Genomic DNA, 19,107 nt, shown 5'->3' on the forward strand with positions numbered 1-19,107 from the left:
GGACGGCCCATGTGAAGGGTGTGTTTTAGATTGTATTCTAGATCTCTCAATTGCTAGTGCTGTGTTCTGCAGCCTTATGAGTGGCAGCTGGCCAGAGGAAAGCCAGAGATGACTGTATGGACTCCCTCTGGCCAGTCACCACTCTCTCTGGACTAGGAGCATTGTATGTCCTGGAGACTCTCTCATCCAGGCCCACCTTCTCCCTTCTCTTTCCGCTCTCCCCACCTTGCCTTCTCCAAGCCAAGTCAAGCCGCACAGGCAGATATGGGACAGGATGGCAGGGGTGGGGTGGGGTGGGGAGGGCAAACAAGCAGGTGCAAGTTCTTTCGTGGGACAACACCTGGGGGAGTGGCTGGTCTGGCCCACATCAGGGGCTGTCACTCATAAACAGCCACGCTCTTGCTAAGGGAGTAGACAGTGGCCACAGAGCTGCACAGCAGGCAGAGCGGGAGACTCTTCTGTCTCTCAGCCGTGGTTCAGTGTGGTTAAGGGGGCGTCCCAAGAGGGACGGCAGTGGTGAGTGAGGAGGGGACCAAAGAACGCCGCAGCTTCCAATCACCTCAAGTTCAGTGTCAAGGATCCGTCACTATCTCTCATTTTCTTTTCTTTCTCCCTTCCCCCTTCCCCCTTCTCAGTCTCCTCAGACCAAATCGAACAACTGCACCGGAGGTTCAAGCAGCTGAGCGGGGACCAGCCCACCATCCGGTAAGATGCCCAGCCAGGCTGGGCTGGCAGTTATTGCCTGCCGTTATCTCTTTCCCCAGGTCCGGGTGGCTCTGGGCAGGCTGACCCCGAGGCCTGTCCCAGTTTCTGAAGCAATCCTCACATATGAATTTTCCTGGGTTTTTCTAAGACAAGCTGTGAAGAGAGGAAGGGGCCCTTTCTGTTTCTGACAGAAACCTGTGGGGGAAGCCAGGGAGGGGAAGGAGACAGCATCAGCCACCCGGCCCTGCTCAAGGGCTTTATGCAGTGTGCGATCTGGACTTGTCCTGAAGCCCCACCCCCACCGCGTGTACACACATTGAGCGCTTGCTGGATCCTTCCTGGTGCTGGAGCTGATGGAGCTGTGTGCCCAGGCGCTGGCATTGCCTTGATGAGCCTGTTTCTGGACTTCTCTTCCTCTCTGTCATTCCAGTCTTGGACAAGATGAGATGGGTGGGGGTGTTCACTTTCTGTTAGGGAAGGTGATGTCTTCCACGGTGGCTTCATTGCTTTGTACTGGGAGGAACACTGCCCTACACATTGCTAGGCAGGGGCATCACCATGGCATACAGCCTCAGCTCTCTTTGCTTTTCCCTTTTCCCCGAAGTTGTGTCTAAATTGACCAGGCTGGCCTTGGACTCCCTCTGTAGCCCAGGCTGGCTTTGGACTCCCTCTGTAGCCCAGGCTGGCCTTGGACTCCCTCTGTAGCCCAGGCTGGCTTTGGACTCCCTCTGTAGCCCAGGCTGGCCTTGGACTCCCTCTGTAGCCCAGGCTGGCTTTGGACTCCCTCTGTAGCCCAGGCTGGCCTTGGACTCCTTCTGTAGCCCAGGCTGGCCTTGGACTCCCTCTGTAGCCCAGGCTGGCTTTGGACTCCCTCTGTAGCCCAGGCTGGCTTTGGACTCCCTCTGTAGCCCAGGCTGGCCTTGGACTCCCTCTGTAGCCCAGGCTGGCTTTGGACTCCCTCTGTAGCTCAGGCTGGCCTGGGCTTGCTATCATTCCTGCCTGTGAAGAAGCTGAAATGACAGGTGGGAGCCACAAACTCTGCAAAGTGAAGAGTCTTCTGTCACAAACTCTTTAGTAGAGAGTAGGGTCCTAAAATATGCATGGGATCTCAAGGTAATGTCATTGAAACACTGATGCAAGCCTCACACAGGCCCCAGGAAAGCTTCCTTCATGGATGGCTTCATTTCGCCCTTGGAGGGAGCCGTGCGCACACCTACATTTTCTTGCCTGCTACACAAAGGCACATTACTAAGCTAGTAGCATGGTGCCCAGAAGGTTCCCATGGTCTCAGGGGTTCTGCGGCCTCTGGTCTCAATTTAATTTGCACCACACTGTATCAAGACAGGTTGATCTGAGCAGAGAAGCCCAGAGAAAGAACCTGTGTACCCTGTGAAGTTTCCTGGCTCCTCACTGGCTCAGGTGCCTGAGCCTGAGCCATTGCCATGGCTAGGAGCCAGAAACAAGCTTTGCCTTGCCTAGAATGGAGGAGTCGGCTCTGGGGTCAGACACGGCCTTACCTGGGGAGAGTCTCTGGGGTCAGACACAGCCTTACCCGAGGAGAGGCTCTGGGGTCAGACACGGCCTTACCCGGAAAGAGGCTCTGGGGTCAGACACAGCCTTACCTGGGGAGAGGCTCTGGGGTCAGACACAGCCTTACCTGGGGAGAGGCTCTGGGGTCAGACACAGCCTTACCTGGTCTGGGGTCAGACACAGCCTTACCTGGGGAGAGGCTTTGGATCAAATTCCACCTCTTCAAACTCGGTCAGGAGAGAAACTTGGGAGACAAACCCAAGCTTTGGCTGTGTGCCTTTGGACCAGCTCGCCCTCCCTCCCTTCCTCCCTCCCTCCCTCCCTCCCTCCCTCCCTCCCTCCCTCCCTCCCTCCTTCCCTCCTTCCCTCTTTCTCTTTTTCCCTCTCTCAGAGCCAGCCTTCTGCATAAAGCAGTCTGCTTCTTTAGCTTTGGTCTGAGCATTAAGCTTGCAGATGCACACATCTGGTTCCCAGACATCTGGCAAATGGGCCAGGTTGTTGCACCCCACCTGAGATGTGGGGCAGAGCCTGGCTGATCTGCTTGGAGGGTGTAGGAGTCCTGAGTCCTGTGGGGGAGGGGGTGCCACAGAAATTCCATCTGCACGAAGGTGAGTTTGGGATCCGGGGGTGGGGGTCAAGCTGTAAGGTATTGAGGGACACCCATGCCGTAGGCACGCAGGACCCTGGCTCTTAGCAGAGTTAATAGTCACCTTCCAATCCCATGTAGGTGCCGGTGTCCAAGGACTCTCCAGGAAGCTATGGCATCTAAGCCAACCTAGTGTGTATCATGAGCTGTGTGACCAGTCAGGTTCCTTGGAGCTGTAATGGGGAGAGCAGCCTCTGGCTTCCCTGTAGTGGGGAGGGCAGACTCCGGCTTCCCTGTAGTGGGGAGAGCAGCCTCCGGCTTCCCTGTAGTGGGGAGAGCAGCCTCCGGCTTCTCTGGAGAGGTTATGCCTTGAGATGCTTCTTGCACGGTGTGTGCCTGACCAGGGCCTTAGCCCAAATGCCACAGCAAACTGCAGCCGCCCACCCACTAGGTGTCCTACGGCACACCCTTCACCCCTCCAGCTGTCCCTTAGTCACAGTGAATGGGGCCTGTCTTTTGCTGACCCCTCCTGCCCGACCCGAAGCTGCCCTGTGGTGTGTGTCTGTCTCTCTGTCTTGTTTCTGGTCCATCAGGAAGTGCACAGTTCTACCCAGAGTCCGGGATTGCTGTCCTGCCCTCTTGTGTCTCTGCTCATCCCAGTCAGTGTCAACCCCAGCGTCCTCTCCCATCCTCGGTTTCTGCATCCAGCATTGCCTGGGAAGACATAGTCCTTTCCCTGAAGAGTCCCCATGAGGCCTCAGTTTCCCCAGTGTGGGAAAACTGTACATTCTGTGTGTTTATTCTGAGCTCTGAGGCCTAGCAGAGTGACCTTGGCAGCTGAGCTGGGCCTCTGAGGCCACCGGAAACTAGCCCACAGCACTGGGCTTGCAGAAGAGGCCAGCCCCGCCCTCGGTGGTTTTCTTAGCTTCATGTGTCCTTTGTGGGCTGGATGTTTTTCCTACCCTCTTTGTGACTCTGGGGGTGGGGGAGGGGACTCAGACTGGCACTGGGCAAGAGTGGGTGCCCATAGAGCTCTAATTCTCAGCAAAGCCTAAAAGTACAGCCGGGAGGAAGCTGGCTAGCTGTGTGACTGCCGCTTGCAGCGTGGCCTCTGTGGGCCCCATCTTCTTGTCAGTGAAAGTGGACCCATCACTGTCACTGCTTGTAAGTGTGAGGGTGACATGGGGAGGACACTTCAGAACTTGGGGGAGATGATGTAAGATACCTTGGGGCTTCAAGCTGCCAGAGGACCCATGGAAGATGGGTGTCTCTTCGGATTTTCTGTGGCCGTTCTCCTTGCTGGTCACCAGGGCGGCCATGCTGGACTGATGACAGCGAGTGGGTCAGTTCAGTCCCCACGGCAGTGACCTGAGAGCATCCAGGGCCCCAGGGTGGGGCAGAGCCCTTGCAGTTAGCTCAGTGAGGGCCTGCTGGGCATGAGACAGAGACCCTGAAGCTGTGCTCGGCTTGTCCAAGCTTGAGCCCCAAGACTTGCCTTTTCTTTATCAGAGTGTGGGGTAGCAGAAGTCAGGGGTCTCTGGGTACCAGACGGCAGACCTGCTTCTTTTGAGTGACTGCTTCCGGACCAAGGCCAAGAGGCTGGACGGTAGCTGCTCTCCTTGTTCTCCATTTTTTTCCTCCCTCCCCCTCCCCTTTTGGGGGCCTCCAACAAGTGCCCTGTACTGAGCTACACCCTAGCTTTATTCTCCCTTGAGACGGGGGCGGGGGGGAGGTGGTTGCCGAGCTGTGTAGGGCTGGCCTCAATCTCAATCCTCTTGCCTCAGCTTCCTGAGTACCTGGGATGACAGGTGCTGCCACTCCTGGCTAGGAAGCTGCTTCTTCTCTCTGCCTTCTTTGTCTCTGAAATGGGTTAAGTACCTGCCCTCCATGGTATTGTCGTGGGGGTGGAACTTTCATCCTTGGGAGAGCTGCCCTGGTGGCTGTCACTAATATGATCATGGCTGCAGTGCCACGGTCCACATTGCTCCACTGTGTTCATGTGTGCCACCCCCATCCCAGTGTCCTCAGCATTCCCACAATCCCCAGCTTACAGCTGCAACATCGGAGGCTGGGTGGGGGTAGCACCCCCTCTCCCAAGATCATAGGTGCAGAGGGTGGAGCCTGGGTCAGCAGCCATATCTCTGTACTTTAACCCATCACACTGGTTCAGAGAGAAGCGTTAAGTTTGCACCCATCTCACAGATGAGCAGACTGATCCTCACAGAAGCAGTGCCTGAAGTGAGGTGTGGGTGGGATAGGAGTGTGGGTCTGGCAGGCACCTGTAGAGACGGAGAGCAAGGAGCACGGGCAGGACAGTACCAGGAGTGTGAGCGTGGCTTTGCCCTGCCTGGGTTCCAGTGTGACTCCCCAGAGCTGGGTGAGCCTGGGCAGGGGACTGGCTCTCTCAGTGTCTCACCTGTTACTTCAGGGATTCACAGGAGTCCCGGTTGGGTGTCCCCCAAGTGAGGTACACACCACAGGCCTCATAGCTTACACAGCCACTGTGACTGTCATCTGAGCGGTGGCCTGCAAGGTGGGGAGGGCTCTGATGATCTGATTGTCTCCATGGTGCCTCGGTCCAGGGTTCTGGTTTCTCTTGCTTCCCTCTGTGGTTGCATGGGGGCGGGGACAGAGCCCTTGTGTGTCTGGCCCTGAGGCTCCCTGTGTCCTCTCTGGGTTGCCCGCTGCAAGGGCAGCTAGCCGTTATCTTGTGTGGAAATTCCCTCTGTGGAAATGGACGGTGCTGCGGTTGTGTTGTTTTAACAAAAGCAGGGGAAAGTTTTCAGTGGTTTTGGGGGAGAACCTGTTCCCATATACGATCCAGCCATTTAAGCTTTGCTGGCACTTTAAGCAGCCCAGAAACACACCCACCCCCATCACCCTGGAAACCAGACTCTGTGCTGGCTTCCCTCCTGAGCATGGTGTTCTTGAGGCTCAGTGGCAGCCTGTGTCCTTGCATCCTTCCCTTGTTTGGTTAGGTTCTCAGCAGGCAGTCTGTGCAGCCTTGAACTTGTGTTCCGCTGTCTCAGCCTCCTCGGCTAGGATCCCAGGCAGGCACCACCACGCCACTACTTCTCAAGTGCCTGGGACTGCAGGTTGAACCCCGCACCCTTTCCTTTTGAAAAGTGTTATTGTGTGTCTACACAACTTTGTGGAGTTAGTTCTGTTCTTCCACATTTCTGTGGGTTCTGGGAATTGAACTCAGATCTCCGGGTTTGCACACATGCGCCTTTTCCTGCTCGGCCATCTCCCCAGTCCCTCCATCCCTTTGAACTCATCCTGCCCCAAATCTGGTTTTTTTTTTTTTTTTGATTGTATAGTGGCACCCATCACTCCAGGACAGCTCTCCTGAGCGTGTCCTTCCAAACTGGGCTCTGGTAAATGTAAAAGGTGACTGTGCCCAGCAACCAGCTCCTGTTTGGCTACATGCCATCAGTCCAGCCACGAGGGAGGGGCAGGAAGCCACCCAGGGGTGGTGAGAACAGGAGTGATCCGGTCATCTGCTTCTGCTTGTGTCTGGAGCCTGAGGTCCCTGTCCTGTGAGGGAAAGCCAGGATGGGACAAGGAATTGTTTGTGGAACCTCCCAACTCAAACAGCTTCAACCCCAGTCTATTCCAGGATCACAACCCTACTAATGTCCTCAGGTGTGTGCGTGTGCATGTGTGTGTGCGCTTTAATGAGCCGACCCTTCCCCATCCTGAGCATTCTTTCTTGTCCCCTAGAGTACTGGGCCGTGCCCTAGGTCCCTCGAAAGGTCACTGCCATGGAACAGGCGCAGGCAACCTCAGCGGAGGTTGTCCCCCCTTCCCCCGTGAGGCAGGACAGGCACTTGGGCTCTGCGCCTGCACCCCGCCCAGGCCTGTAGCTGCCGGTGGATGGGTTTCATGTCTTTATTGAAGTGAAGCCCACGCCTTGCAGCTCAGTTGTTAATATGCAGGGCGGTGTTGGTGTCTCTCCTGAGTTATGTATCCAGAATATTTGTCACCCAAGAGAAACTGGTCCCCTTAGGGGTCATTTGGCTCTCTCAGCCCTGGGCCACCCCTCTCCTGCTTTTTGCCACATGGACTCAGCTGTTCTAGACACATCATTTTATTGGAGTCATGACCTTTCTCTGCCAGGGTCTTTCCAGCAACATCAGTGTTAGGGTTCATCCTCCTGTGGTGGGGGTCAGTGCTCCAGTTCTTTTCTTGGCTGCACAATATTCCCGTGTGGACAGCCTGTAGTCCAGGTGCCACCTTTTCTGGGAGCAGGCATTTGATTGGCCCTCTTTGGTTCTCATGTGTTCCTGTGAAGATTGCCTGAGTGTGCTTGTTCCTCTTCGGCACATGCTAGGAGGTGCCAGGCCATGAAACCCTCAGACAGTCCCTTACCTTGAGGCCCTCTGGGCCAGTGTCTTACTGCTGGGGGCCTGGACCCTGCAGATCCTATCTCTGCAGCCTGAGTGTGAGGGTCCCACCTACCTTTCAGGTTCTTCCAAGTGACAGGCTCCCTCAGTTTCCCCACCTCACCTAGTCTGCAGGCAGAAGGCCTGAGGAGAGGGTGGGGCGGTTGGGGATGAAGTGACACCACCCTGCCTGTGTCCCATGCCACTGATGACTCTGCTCTTGTGACTTTTTCTCCCGGGCGTCCTGGAATACAGCAAGGAGAACTTCAACAATATTCCTGACCTGGAGCTCAACCCAATCCGATCCAAAATCGTCCGTGCCTTCTTCGACAACAGGTGCGCTCCCTCCCCAAGCAGGCCAAGGTGGGCCACCTCTGTCCCACCCGCCAGCTCCCAAATAATGACACAGAGACCTCTTATTAATTATGAAAGCTCTGCCTATAGCTTAGGCTTGTCCCACCAGCTCTTGTAACTTAAACAAACCCATCCATTTTAATCTACGTTTTGCTGCGTGGCTCATTACCTCATCTCTCGGTACTGCCCACGCTGCTTCCTAGATGTCTCCTCCTCTCTCACCCAGGAAATCCTGCCTATTCCTCCTGCCTAGCTATTGGCCGTTCAGCTTTTCATTACACCAATCACAGCAGTGCACCTACACACAGTGTACAAATATATCACAACCCAGGTGACATTGGACAGCCCTCCTGACTCCACTTTTGGGTTAGTCATTGCCAGCAATGGCTGTGTAACAAATGTGTCCAAAGAGAGCAGGTACTTTGGGTTTTGTTTTTTTATGTTTGCATGTGTGCTCTTGTTCATATATGTAGGTATACATATATGTATATGCATATATTCATGTATGCAGGTGTACATGTATGTATACGCACATGTTTGTGTACACTGGTGTACATGTATATATATGCAAACATGTTCATGTATGCAGGCATACATATATGTATATTTGCATGTTTGTGTATGCAGGTGTACATGTATGTATATGTGTACATATTTGTATGCAGGTGTACATGTATGTATATGCGTACATGTTTGTGTGTGCAGGTGTACATGTATATGTATGCAGACATGTTCATGCATGCAGGTGTACATGTATGTGTATGTGCACATGTTCATGTATGCAGGTGTACATGTATGTATATGTGTGTATGTGCGTGTGGAGGCCAGAAGACAACTTTAGCTGGTATTCTCAGGCACTGTCCTTGCTTTGAGGCAGGGCTACTCACTGGGATCCTCCTGCCTCCACCTCCCCAGAAGTGGGGCTACAGGCACACACTACACTCAAACCTAGCCGTGTTTGCCTGACAGGCACTTCACATACTGAACAGGCTTTATACATTTTACCTATGACTCTGGGATGGAAGGAACCCAGGCTCTCCCCCTTGGGATCTGCCTCCAGTCCCAAGCCCAGCATTGACTCCTCATGGCTTCTGGGGGCCAGGAGGCCCCAGTCGGATCCTCCTTCCACATGTGGCCAAGGCTAAGAGCAGGAGGTATACCTCACAGGCTCACGGCTAGACACGACTCTGTCCCAGCTGGTGGATGATGAGGGTTCTGACCTCTCAATTAGGGGTCTGTCATTTGATGGTGTTACTGGGAAGTAACTGAGCTAGGCTGGCAAGAGGGACTGTGGCAGGCAGCTCAGGAGAAGATGCTTGGGAACATGTATGCAGAGGGCCATGTTGTCATGAGCTTACGAGTGTGTGTGTGTGCATGTATGCGCACGTGTGTGTACACACCGTAGAACTCTACATGTAGAGGTCAGAGGAAAGTTAACAGACGTCAGTTCTTTCACCACGTGGGTCCTGTGGCTTGGCTTCTGGTCAGCAGATTTGACTGCAGGCACCTTTACCCACCAAGTCATCTCAAGAGATATTTCCTATGTCCTGAGGTCCTCCCTCCCCTCTGCCCTCTTAGGAACCTGCGCAAGGGATCCAGTGGCCTGGCTGACGAGATCAACTTCGAGGACTTTCTGACCATCATGTCGTACTTCCGGCCCATCGACACCACCCTGGGCGAGGAGCAAGTGGAGCTGTCCCGGAAGGAGAAGCTGAAATGTGTGTGCTGGGTCCTCAAGAGCGTGAGGCTAGGCCATGGGTGGGAAGGAGGGGGACAGCAGGGGACATAGCCTGGGCCCTTACAGCCTCAGTCTCTAAACAGCGGCGTTGGTGTTGCCTCTCTGAAGTTGCATCTTGGTGGCCTCATAAAAGTTCAGCAGCTCCCGGCTTTGGGGGACAGGGAAGGTGGGGGCTGTGGGGTGATGTACTTTAAAGAAACACGAGGTTTTATTTGAGGCCTGGGCTTAGCTGTGTGACCTTGAACCCAGGCACGGGGTGCTGACTGTGAAATGAATGGTTGTGGATTGAGGACTGTGCTGCAGACAGAACCTCACATCTGGGGCTGGGAGCCTGAGTCTGGGGTCCCACACTGCTCCCCCATGGTGTGCTGTGAGCACAGTCTGACAGCCTTCTCCTGAGGCTCCTCCGGAAGTCGCCATCCTGGCTGGACTGGGGAAGGACCTCAGGAATCATTGTCTCCTTCCACTGCTGCCATCTTCCCCACGGCTCCATAGGGCCCTCCCCACCTCCTCAGCTCCAAGCACTCAGCTATGTTTAGCCCTGGTGTGCACGTGAGGGGCGGGTGGGAACTACCATGCTGGGTTCTCCTAGGTTCCTGTACCACTGCTCAGGAGATGCCCAGAGTCCACCCAGACTGCTCTGAGGGCTAGGGTGAGAGTCGTGAAACCAGAGGAATACAGGTCTGAACTGGCTCAGGACCCCTGTCTTAACATGTACTGGACTTGATAGCCCATCTGTGAAATGGACCGTGACAGCCCTGTTCTCACAGGGACCAGGAAATACTTGGATGGTTCTAGGTATTTGGTTTCTGGTAGATGCCAGAGCAGAGTGTGTGTGTGGGGGGGGTGCTGGAGTGGGGGGATCACCCACTCGGCACCTCTTCTTCATGGGGCTGCTGCCAAGGCTGAGAGAGGCAGCCAGGCCCTCCCTGCTAATCTTCTGCCACCCTCAGGATCCACCTAGGACTGGCCAGCAATCAGGATGTGGGCAGTGTGGCTCGGGACCTGGCATTTTAAGATAACACCCAGTTGGCTTTGTGCTCGTGAGGTGTCCAGTCCTGTCACATGTCTTAAGTGTAGTGGTGGTGGCAGGCGATGCCTCCAACTCCCATTTTATAGGTGGGAAACTGAGGCTTAAGAGAAGTCACTGGCTCAAGGCCCCTAGGAAGATAGCAGTTGGGCCCCTTGGGTGCCCTTCTGTCCTAAGGCTTTGTCATTCAGATCTTGCCACAGTGCCTCAGAGCAGGACCCCCGGGAGAATGGGACAGGCTCCACGCCTGCCTTTGCCTAACTGGCTGCTACCTCCTCTGCTGCCCACAGTTCTGTTCCATATGTACGACTCGGACAGCGACGGCCGCATCACCCTGGAAGAGTATAGAAATGTAAAGTATGCTCCCTTGGCCCTGCCCGGGGCTCCTGGCGCCTCCCCCTCCTGGACCATCGGAATCCCAAGGTCACCAAGTGTCTGCCCACTGGCAGGTGGTGGAGGAACTTCTTTCTGGAAACCCTCACATTGAGAAGGAGTCAGCTCGATCCATTGCAGATGGAGCCATGATGGAGGCGGCCAGTGTGTGTGTGGGACAGATGGTGAGCACCCCTGGGGGTACAGGGAGGGAAGGACAGGAAGCAGGAGTCCACCAGCAGATCCCCCCTCATGCCCAGTTCCACATCGCCTTTCCTGTGGTTGTTGAGGGTCTCAGTGGCAGGATCCAGGTGTGCCCTGCTCGCTCTGCTAACCTGGGACTGGCACGGAGCAGAGCTAGGAACCCACTGCAGGCTCTCTGTCCCCAGGAGACTGCTGTCCTGGAGAGCTGTGTGACTTGGCGAAGCAGAACTCACAGTCTGGGTGGTGCCACCGTGGCCTCCTGTACCCCTCTGGGTAGCATGGAGCACGGTGTCCTGGGAGCATTGCCTCCTCAGTTAGAAAAGTGGGGTGTCCTCAGGCTTCAACACCGGTCTCAGCACCTGTCATCTGTGAAGACCACTGGTGTTGGGGGGCAGCTGAGGGACTGAGCGTGGGCTCGGCCAGATGTGCACACTGGTTCATGGTTTCTGCTTCATTCTATCACTGGGGAAACCGATGCTCAGCCCAAAAGATTCTGTGGCAAGTGTGACCTTTTCTTGGAGGGTGGGGTGCAGCCCAGCAGCCCCAGAATCGACTAGGGCGGGTAGATGTTACCTCAAGGGCCTGGGCTTCCAGCAAGCTCTGGCCTCCTTGTACCTGTGTTGACAACAGCCTCAGAGTGGAGGCGGCTCCGTGCTGGCTCCCACCTTCCATGTCACTTGCCTGTCACTGAGGATCCTCACTCCCCAGAGGCAGGGCTGCCTTCCTGGCTTGTACTTATCTGTGCTTCTCTCAGGAGAGGCAATTGGCCCCAGTAAAACCTCTGCACTCTGTGTATACCGCCTCAGGGAAGGGCCCCGACCCGATGGGGAGCAGAGCTCCCCCTTGTAACTGGGGCAGAGCCAAGCACCCATTTGGTTTGATTACACTCTCCTGTAAATGACTCCCTGTCCCACGCCACTTTCAGCCGGGGACTTCTCTTAATTTACTGTAGTGAAACTGTTGGCAGCTGGTGCCTGCCTCACAGGTGGGATCCCCAGGAGGGCGGGGACAGAGCCACCAGGGAGCCTGGCACGTGTGCCTATGACGGAGCACACACTGTGTGCACCAGCCAGATCAGCACAGACCCAGCTGGGCTGAGCTGTGGGTCAGGGCGGCCGCTGGCTTCCGATGATGGTTAAGGCTTCTGACCACACCGCTCACTGGAGACCAGAGAGCCACCCACCATCCCTGCTTTGATGTCCTTCCAAAGCCACTGACTGACTCAGGGCGGTGACTCTTTAAGTACCATCTCCAGACCATGTCTGTGCAGGGATCTTGGTGGGGAGGGCCTGCTAAGTTACACTTCATCCTGGCTTCGCCAACTCCCAGCCTCCGTCCTTGTCAGCCCCACACTCCTGCTGGACTCCCTACAGCGGGGCGGGTCTATAATTAGCTCCCCTCACCCAGCCTGGGAGCTTGGTGCCCTGGAGAAGGAGTGGCCACTTCTCTTTCCCTGAGCGGGAGGAACAGAGAGGAATAGCCCCTGGGGACAGGGCAAGCCCAGGCCAGTGGAAAACTGGGGGGGGGGGGGTATGAAATGTTTTATAAAACAAACCATAAAAGAACATTGACCCTTGCTTCCAGGGGCGACCAGGAGAGGGTGGAAGGTCACTCTCTCTCCATGCCCACTTGGGACCCTGCCCTGTAGGGAACCGCTTTTTCCCCTACAGTGCCAGCAGACACATCATGTGTGGGTCTTTGCTGTTGTGTTGGGTCACTTGTATTTTGGGGGCTCTGGGATTTGAACCAGCGCCCCCCACACTAAGCTCAGGCCGTACCACCATCTGCCTAGCCCGACTCCACGTGCAGTTTCACCAGGTGGCCTTGATTGGACACAGCATTCTTCCCCTTGGCAGACATCTGTCCGAAGGGCAGGGGGGCCTTGGAAGCTGCAGGTACTCGCTCCTTGTAAGGTTTCTATTTCTTCTTGGCTGAGTGGACATCTCAGTCTTTTTCTGCCGAGAAGAGCTAACCACTGGTAGCCACGAAGGCCCGAGGCCTGCTGAAGGACTTTGGGGCAATGTGGGGAAGCCTAAAGACCCAGTAGGAACCTGTGGGGCTCTGCAGTGATGTCCACTGTCACAAGGGGATGCTGGGTGTTTTGGAGACTTGTTTGGTAGTTTAGGGGGCAAGGGTCAATGCTCTTGTAGGGTTTCTTTGTTTCAGAAAACAAGTCATTAAAAACCAGTTTTCCACTGGCCTGGGCAGAGCCCTGGTACCATCCCTTCTGTCCCTACAGAGGAGGGACACAGAGGGAGACTTGCTTTGTCAAGCATGCCAGGCCCCTGGCTGAAGCCACATTCTGTCCTCTGCATCCTGGTTATCACAGTGACTCGTTGGCATGAGGGTGGCCACAGAGGGCCTTCTATTCCCTTCTCCTTCCCCCAGTGGGCTGTGAGTTAGATTAGCCCAGAATAGTTCTGTTATCAGTACAGGGAGCTGAGACAGGACCCAGGCTGGCAGGGCGTGACTTGGTGGCTGGACATTTAGGGATGGGGGAGGTGGACTGTATTGGGAAAGAGGGCCCATACCTAGGAGTCCACTGTTTCCCCACCTGGCACTCCTGGGGGACCCTAGTGGGATGAAGTCTCTACCTCTTTTGGGGTTCCAGAAGACTGGCCTTGGCTGGGGACACATGACCCCCCTTTCTAACTCTACCTCTGTGCTCTGGGTGCTTGGAGGAGGTGACCTGTCTCAGCAGAACCTGGGCGAATCCCTGGCCACTCACCCCCTGTACAATTTTGTCCTCAGGAACCAGACCAGGTGTATGAGGGGATCACCTTCGAGGACTTTCTGAAGGTGGGTGCCAGGGGAAAATGACAGGTGGGCCTGAGGATGGGGGTTCCAGGATATCATGAGGACCTTGTGAAGTGGTAGCTGTCGGCAGATCTCAGGTGCCCAACAGGGCTGTTCTCTAGGGAGGCCTTGGAAACCACGTTAACTGATTCGCTTGGCTTTGTGGAGAGGGGGGTGTTGCTGTGTGGCCTGTGATCTCGGGTAGATCAGAGAAGTGAACTGCTCTCCCTTGGGACACTGGCGCCCCTTCCCAGGACAGCAGGGATTCTGGAAGATTCTGGAAACTTCCTGCACCTGGATGAACACAGCATTCTGTAAGCAGACTGGTGCAGACAACATGTTGCTGAGTCCTGCCTCCCTAGTGCCTCCTGATGGGAGTTTTAATGGGCCACCCACTCGCCTATCCTCCCTCTTGGGGTGGCATCCGCACCCATCTTGAGAACAGCCTTCCCCTGTCACAAACACACTCTGGGGCTGGGAGTTAAGACTGGCTGCTGTGATGACCAAGTTATCTGGAAGCAGGAAGAAGAAAATGTTAAAGCCATTTCTTCAAGGCATTCAGGACATGGAGGTGGGCAGGGAGGTCGGGACACAGGAGGACCTGTGAACCCAGCCAGCTCCACGAAGGCCCTGTGCATGGAAGGAACCTGGAGCCTCTAGGGTTCTGTTTGCAGAGTCAGGGTCGAGCACTGTCCTCTGCCTGCCCCTCTGAGGGAGGCCTGCTGCAGGCCCTCTGCCCCACAGGCAGGCAGCGTAAGCCCCGTCTCTCAGGGAAGGAAACAGAGGTCAGCAGCTACCTACACTCAAGACTGGACAAGGTGTGTGGTGGGGGAGGCCAGGAGCTGCTAGAGGTGGATTTGTTCAGGCCTGCACTGGGATCTGTTCATCCAGGTACACGATGCAGAATTCCAGGGGCAGAAGGAATATCGAGGAAGAGGGTGCAGTTTGCTTGGAGCATGGCTAGGCAGCACACCAGTGTGATCTTAGCTCCTGGGAGGCGGAGGCAGGGGCATCTGGAGTTCAAAGTCAGCCAGGGCTGGAGAAGGAGTCTCGGTGTGACAAGCCAACCTGTGCTTTCTCCACGGCTCTTCAGAAGCTAGCTCCCCTTCTCTGTCCTTCTGTGCCCCTAGTGACTGTGCCCTCTCCCGGAACTTAGCTGAGTTCCTCATGGAGTCTGGGATCTTTTTCAGAGCACACCCCAAACTCCCAACAGTTGGGGCTGCTCAGCGTGAAGTGGAACACTATTTCCATGTCCCCGCAGGACCAGTGCAGGGGACCGGGGACGCTGGGAAGCCTAGCTCCAAGGCTTACCTCACCCTGGGAAGTCCACGGGAGTATTTATGGATGCTGAGTGACAGCTGAGCATCACAGTGAGACGTGTCACCTGCCTGTAGGGTTCCCTCCGTCTATGTTCTCATCCTGACTCCCCACTTGTGCCCCCCCATGCCAAGGAACAGGGAGAGGGTGACCTCGGAAGAGACAAGGCTTTGCCCTGTAGGCTAGTGGCCTTGGGACCTGAATGCCCAGGCCCTAACTGGCCAGGGTTGCCAGTCTACAGCCGTGTGATTCTGCAGAGTGCTTGACCTGAGCACAGGTGTGAAGTGGGCAGTGTGAAGCGGGCAGACCCCTTCTCCCATGGAGGTTGTAGTGAAACTGGTGGTTTACTTAGTGATGGCTGTCCAATGGAGCGTGCCGTGGAACCACCCCTAATAGTGTGGGTGAGGCTGGCCCAGTCTGAGTCTGGAAAGTGGGGGGCATGGTGGGTAATCCTGGAATGGCACTGAGGAAAAGGAGGTTCATAACTGGCATGAACTGAGCCCCTTGGGTGTGTGGTTGGATTTAGGACTTGATTCTAGCTCGCCATGGTGACCATCTCAGCAAGAAGCTGAAGGTCCGAGCCAGAGTAACCAGGAGAGAGAGATGGGAGTTGTTCCTTGCTTAGCTCATAGTGTCGGAACCCATCCTGCTTCTCATCGACAAGGGGACTCAGTCGGTGGCAGAGGAAGGAGGGTGGGAGAGCTGAGGACCAGACCGGTGTCAGGCAGTGGTGGGGACGCCTCCTGATGCCACTCCCTCCGTTCCAGATCTGGCAGGGGATCGACATCGAGACCAAGATGCACATTCGCTTCCTCAACATGGAGACCATCGCCCTCTGCCACTGACTATGCAAGGGAGGGGTGGTTGGAAGCTGGGTGTGGCCGCAGCCCTTTGCCTAAGCTGCTGTAACAGTCAGCGCCCCTTCACTTATCCTTCCCTTGGGGTGTGGTGTCTGGGACTCTGCTGTTTTTATCTCCAATGTCAATAAAGGTTTCTTAATGAGCCTGGCATCCCCGTTCGCCCCTCACGTGCCTTAAAGGAATCTGATCCCTCGTGACAAGAGACTGATTCTAAGGAGCAGGCAGAGATTGGTGAGGAAGGACCAACGGATGTTCTGTCTGCTGGTCCTTGTGTACCATCTGTTTCTCCTTGAAGGATCGGGTATCCACCTGCAGTCTCCCCCCTCCCCCCCCCGGGGAAGCTTGGAAAAGCCTGTCGGTGTGGGCAGGCTTCCAGAAGACCTGGAATGCAGGTAGTGGGGCTTTCTCAGCACCATCATGGCGGCTGCTGCCAGCTCCTGATGGAGAACAGCTGAGGCCAGGACTGCCACAGTTCCTCCTGACACTGTGGACCCAGCTGTGAGCCCAGGACACCCCGGTTCCCAGCACAGACAGAAGTGGAGACCCGAGGTGCCTACCGCAGATGAGGAGCTCACACAGTCCCGCTTGTCACCTCCCAGTTCAGGACGGGCGGGTGAGGGCGGGGCCGGAAGAGCGGAAGCGTGTCCAGTGCTGAGACCACCTGTGACCGGGCTGTCCTCACACGGCTGGCTGGTGTTTGCTCTCCAGGTCTGTCTGTTTCAGGATGGTTTGTTCCCTCTGTTGACACTGGGAGTGCCTTTCTAAACTCTGGGAGACTGGCACCAGCTGCTGTTGGCATGCTTAGTGAGGTTTCTTGTCCACAGCCCAGCAGTGAGCATGCTTGGTCTCAGTTGTGTAGTCCATGCTCTAAGGGCCACAGAGGGCATCTGTGGTAAATCTCCACTCTGTCCCCCACCCTGTTTCCTTTCACTTCCTTGTCACATGTACGTGGACGTGGCTGTGCGTGTGTGTGCGTGAATGCATGCTGGCCAGAAGAGGGGCTCAGATCCTTTGGAGCTGGAATTAGAGGTTCTGGGAGGGCACCTGGCTTAATATGTGTGTGCCAAGATCCAAACTGTGGTTCTCATGACGGCACAAGTGTTCTTAACTGAGCCGTCTCACAAGACCCTGTTGTGATGTGTAAGCCTGGGCATATGTGTGGCGGTCAGGACTTTTGGGAGTCAGTTCTTGTCTTCCGCCATGTTGAGGTGAGGTCTCTTCCAGTCTATCTGCTGCAGGCCAGCTGAGCCACAGGTTTCTGGGCAGCTTTCCTGTCTCTGCCTCCCACTTCACATGAGGTCTGGGATTACAGGTGTCGGCCATCACATTCAACTTAAAAACAAAAACCAAAGTATGCCCACGTGAATTTGTACACACGAGTGTGGGTGCTCCAAACCAAGAGTGCGTGAGACAGACCTGGAGCTGGAGTTACAGGCAGCTGTGAGCTGCCTGATGTGGGTGTGGGAATTGAACTTCTTTTTTTTTTAAACATGGGTTCCGGGGATCGAACTCAAGCCATTAGGTTCTTGCAGCAAATGCTTTCACTTCCTGCTGGCCTGTTACATGCATTTTAGTTCCGTTGGTTTAGTAAAATAATGGTGCCCGTCGTTACTAGTACAACTATCCTGCTGCTGCCCAGGGCACAGCGACTTATGCCTGAAGGAACCCCAGCAGCCTCCTCTCTGCCTGTGGGTGCTTGTCGTGCTGATGGCAGGCTGTGTCTCCATGGTGATGTGCCAGCTTCAGTAGCTTCTATGGGTTCATGCTGCTGTTCCTAAGTAAGCTGTCTGAGGAGGTTCTAAGTGGTGGGCTAGTCTTCTCATCAACAGGTGTTCTCCTGTTTCACAGATACGAAGGGGGCCCCAAGCCACTGCTGAGGATGAGGTTCAAATTAGCATTTCCTATTTAAAAGCAGAAATGTGCTGTGATCAGTTACATGGGTGAGCAGGCTGCTCAGAGGAATGTGTTAGGATCGCTGTTGTGTGTGGGGGAGACGGGACTGGTTGGTTACTATGTCGCACCTCAGAGGCGAGGGGTGAGGAGCTGGGGGATCTGCAGGTGCTCTGAACTGCTTGGTAGGCAGGACTTGTCCTGTGACTGGCGCTGGGTCACAGGGCTACCTGTCACCACCACTCTTCTCTGGACCGGTGAGGACAAAGGTCTGAAGGCGCTGCCAGGGCTGCTCTTCTGAATGCAGGCCTCGCCTGGCCATGGCCTGACGCTCCTGTCTCCCTGCTCAGAGCCAGGCAGACCGTCAGCTTCAGTGAGAACCCTACAAAGGTGCCCTCCCCACTCTATCCCCCAACTCGGGGGCTGCCTGGCTTCTGTAGGGCCTGCAGGCTCCGTGGGCAGCCATCACCTTGGCTTCTCAAGGGCCTGGGTTTCCTGAGAGTCTCCCAATTTGTCTCAGTTGTGTTCTTCTCAACAAAGGCAGTTCATGAATGTAGAATGTTTTCATAAATAATGGATCGCCGTCCCTCAGCCCACGCCGGGAGTTCTAGTCAGGAAGACGCTGCTGTGAGGGACGCGTATCAAACGTGCTTGTGCGTGCTGCCCGCCATTGGCCTGCTCATGTCTTTGAAGCCCTGGGCACGGCTAATGAGACCGACTCACCGGAAAGCACGGTCCTCCGGGCACACAGGCGTGCTCATCTGCTCACAACAGCCAGGACCAGACTCAGCTGGGCCCCGTTCCCGCTGCAGAACTCACCTGGGGCAAAACCGCTCTGTTCCCAGCATGCTCTGCGCCAGGCTTGCTCTGCGATAGGTGGGCAGGACCATGAACTGGCATAAACCTGCTCCTACGGAAGTAGGCGCAGACTAATCCCTTAGTGCCCCGTTGGGGGTTCTGCCCTTGGAGCAACAAGAGCTGAAGGTCACTGCCCTGGCACAGTCCTGCCAGTGGGCTGTGTGGTCTGCAGGTAAGGGGGGAAGCGGGTGCATTGTTACTTGCAGGACTGCTGGGATATCTGGCCCCGGTGCAGCCAGGCCGCCCACCCCTGTGGGAACATGAGCCAGATGAGGTGCCCAACCAGCAGCGTGAAGCAGGTATGTACTGATATCTTTTTGGGGACAGGTGTCAAGCACACTAGTGATCATCAGAAACTCTGGCAACCAACCAGGTGGAAGCAGAAGTCGCACGCCTGAGGGTACCGGTGAGCAGGGGCTGTGAGGCCCATGGGCTGTGTGTGGAGCTGGATCCTCAGGTGGGTGGAGGTCTGGTGGGCTCTT

General features: G+C 55.6%; 1 protein-coding gene across 1 annotated transcript in view; it reads left to right on the forward strand.

Moving 5' to 3' along the window:
- Nucleotides 1–16,027, forward strand: part of Tesc (tescalcin) — a 30,554-nt gene extending 14,527 nt beyond the window's left edge. The window contains exons 2-8 of the mRNA XM_075981968.1: nt 636–705; nt 7,462–7,542; nt 9,139–9,278; nt 10,619–10,680; nt 10,778–10,885; nt 13,656–13,703; nt 15,785–16,027. Coding sequence (XP_075838083.1) covers nt 636–705; nt 7,462–7,542; nt 9,139–9,278; nt 10,619–10,680; nt 10,778–10,885; nt 13,656–13,703; nt 15,785–15,862 — 587 coding nt within the window. The 3' untranslated portion in view covers nt 15,863–16,027. The remainder of the gene's footprint in view (nt 1–635; nt 706–7,461; nt 7,543–9,138; nt 9,279–10,618; nt 10,681–10,777; nt 10,886–13,655; nt 13,704–15,784) is intronic.
- Nucleotides 16,028–19,107: the final 3,080 nt, after the last annotated feature.

The sequence above is a fragment of the Microtus pennsylvanicus genome, chromosome 1, assembly GCF_037038515.1.
Source record: "Microtus pennsylvanicus isolate mMicPen1 chromosome 1, mMicPen1.hap1, whole genome shotgun sequence".
Lineage (NCBI taxonomy): Eukaryota > Metazoa > Chordata > Mammalia > Rodentia > Cricetidae > Microtus > Microtus pennsylvanicus.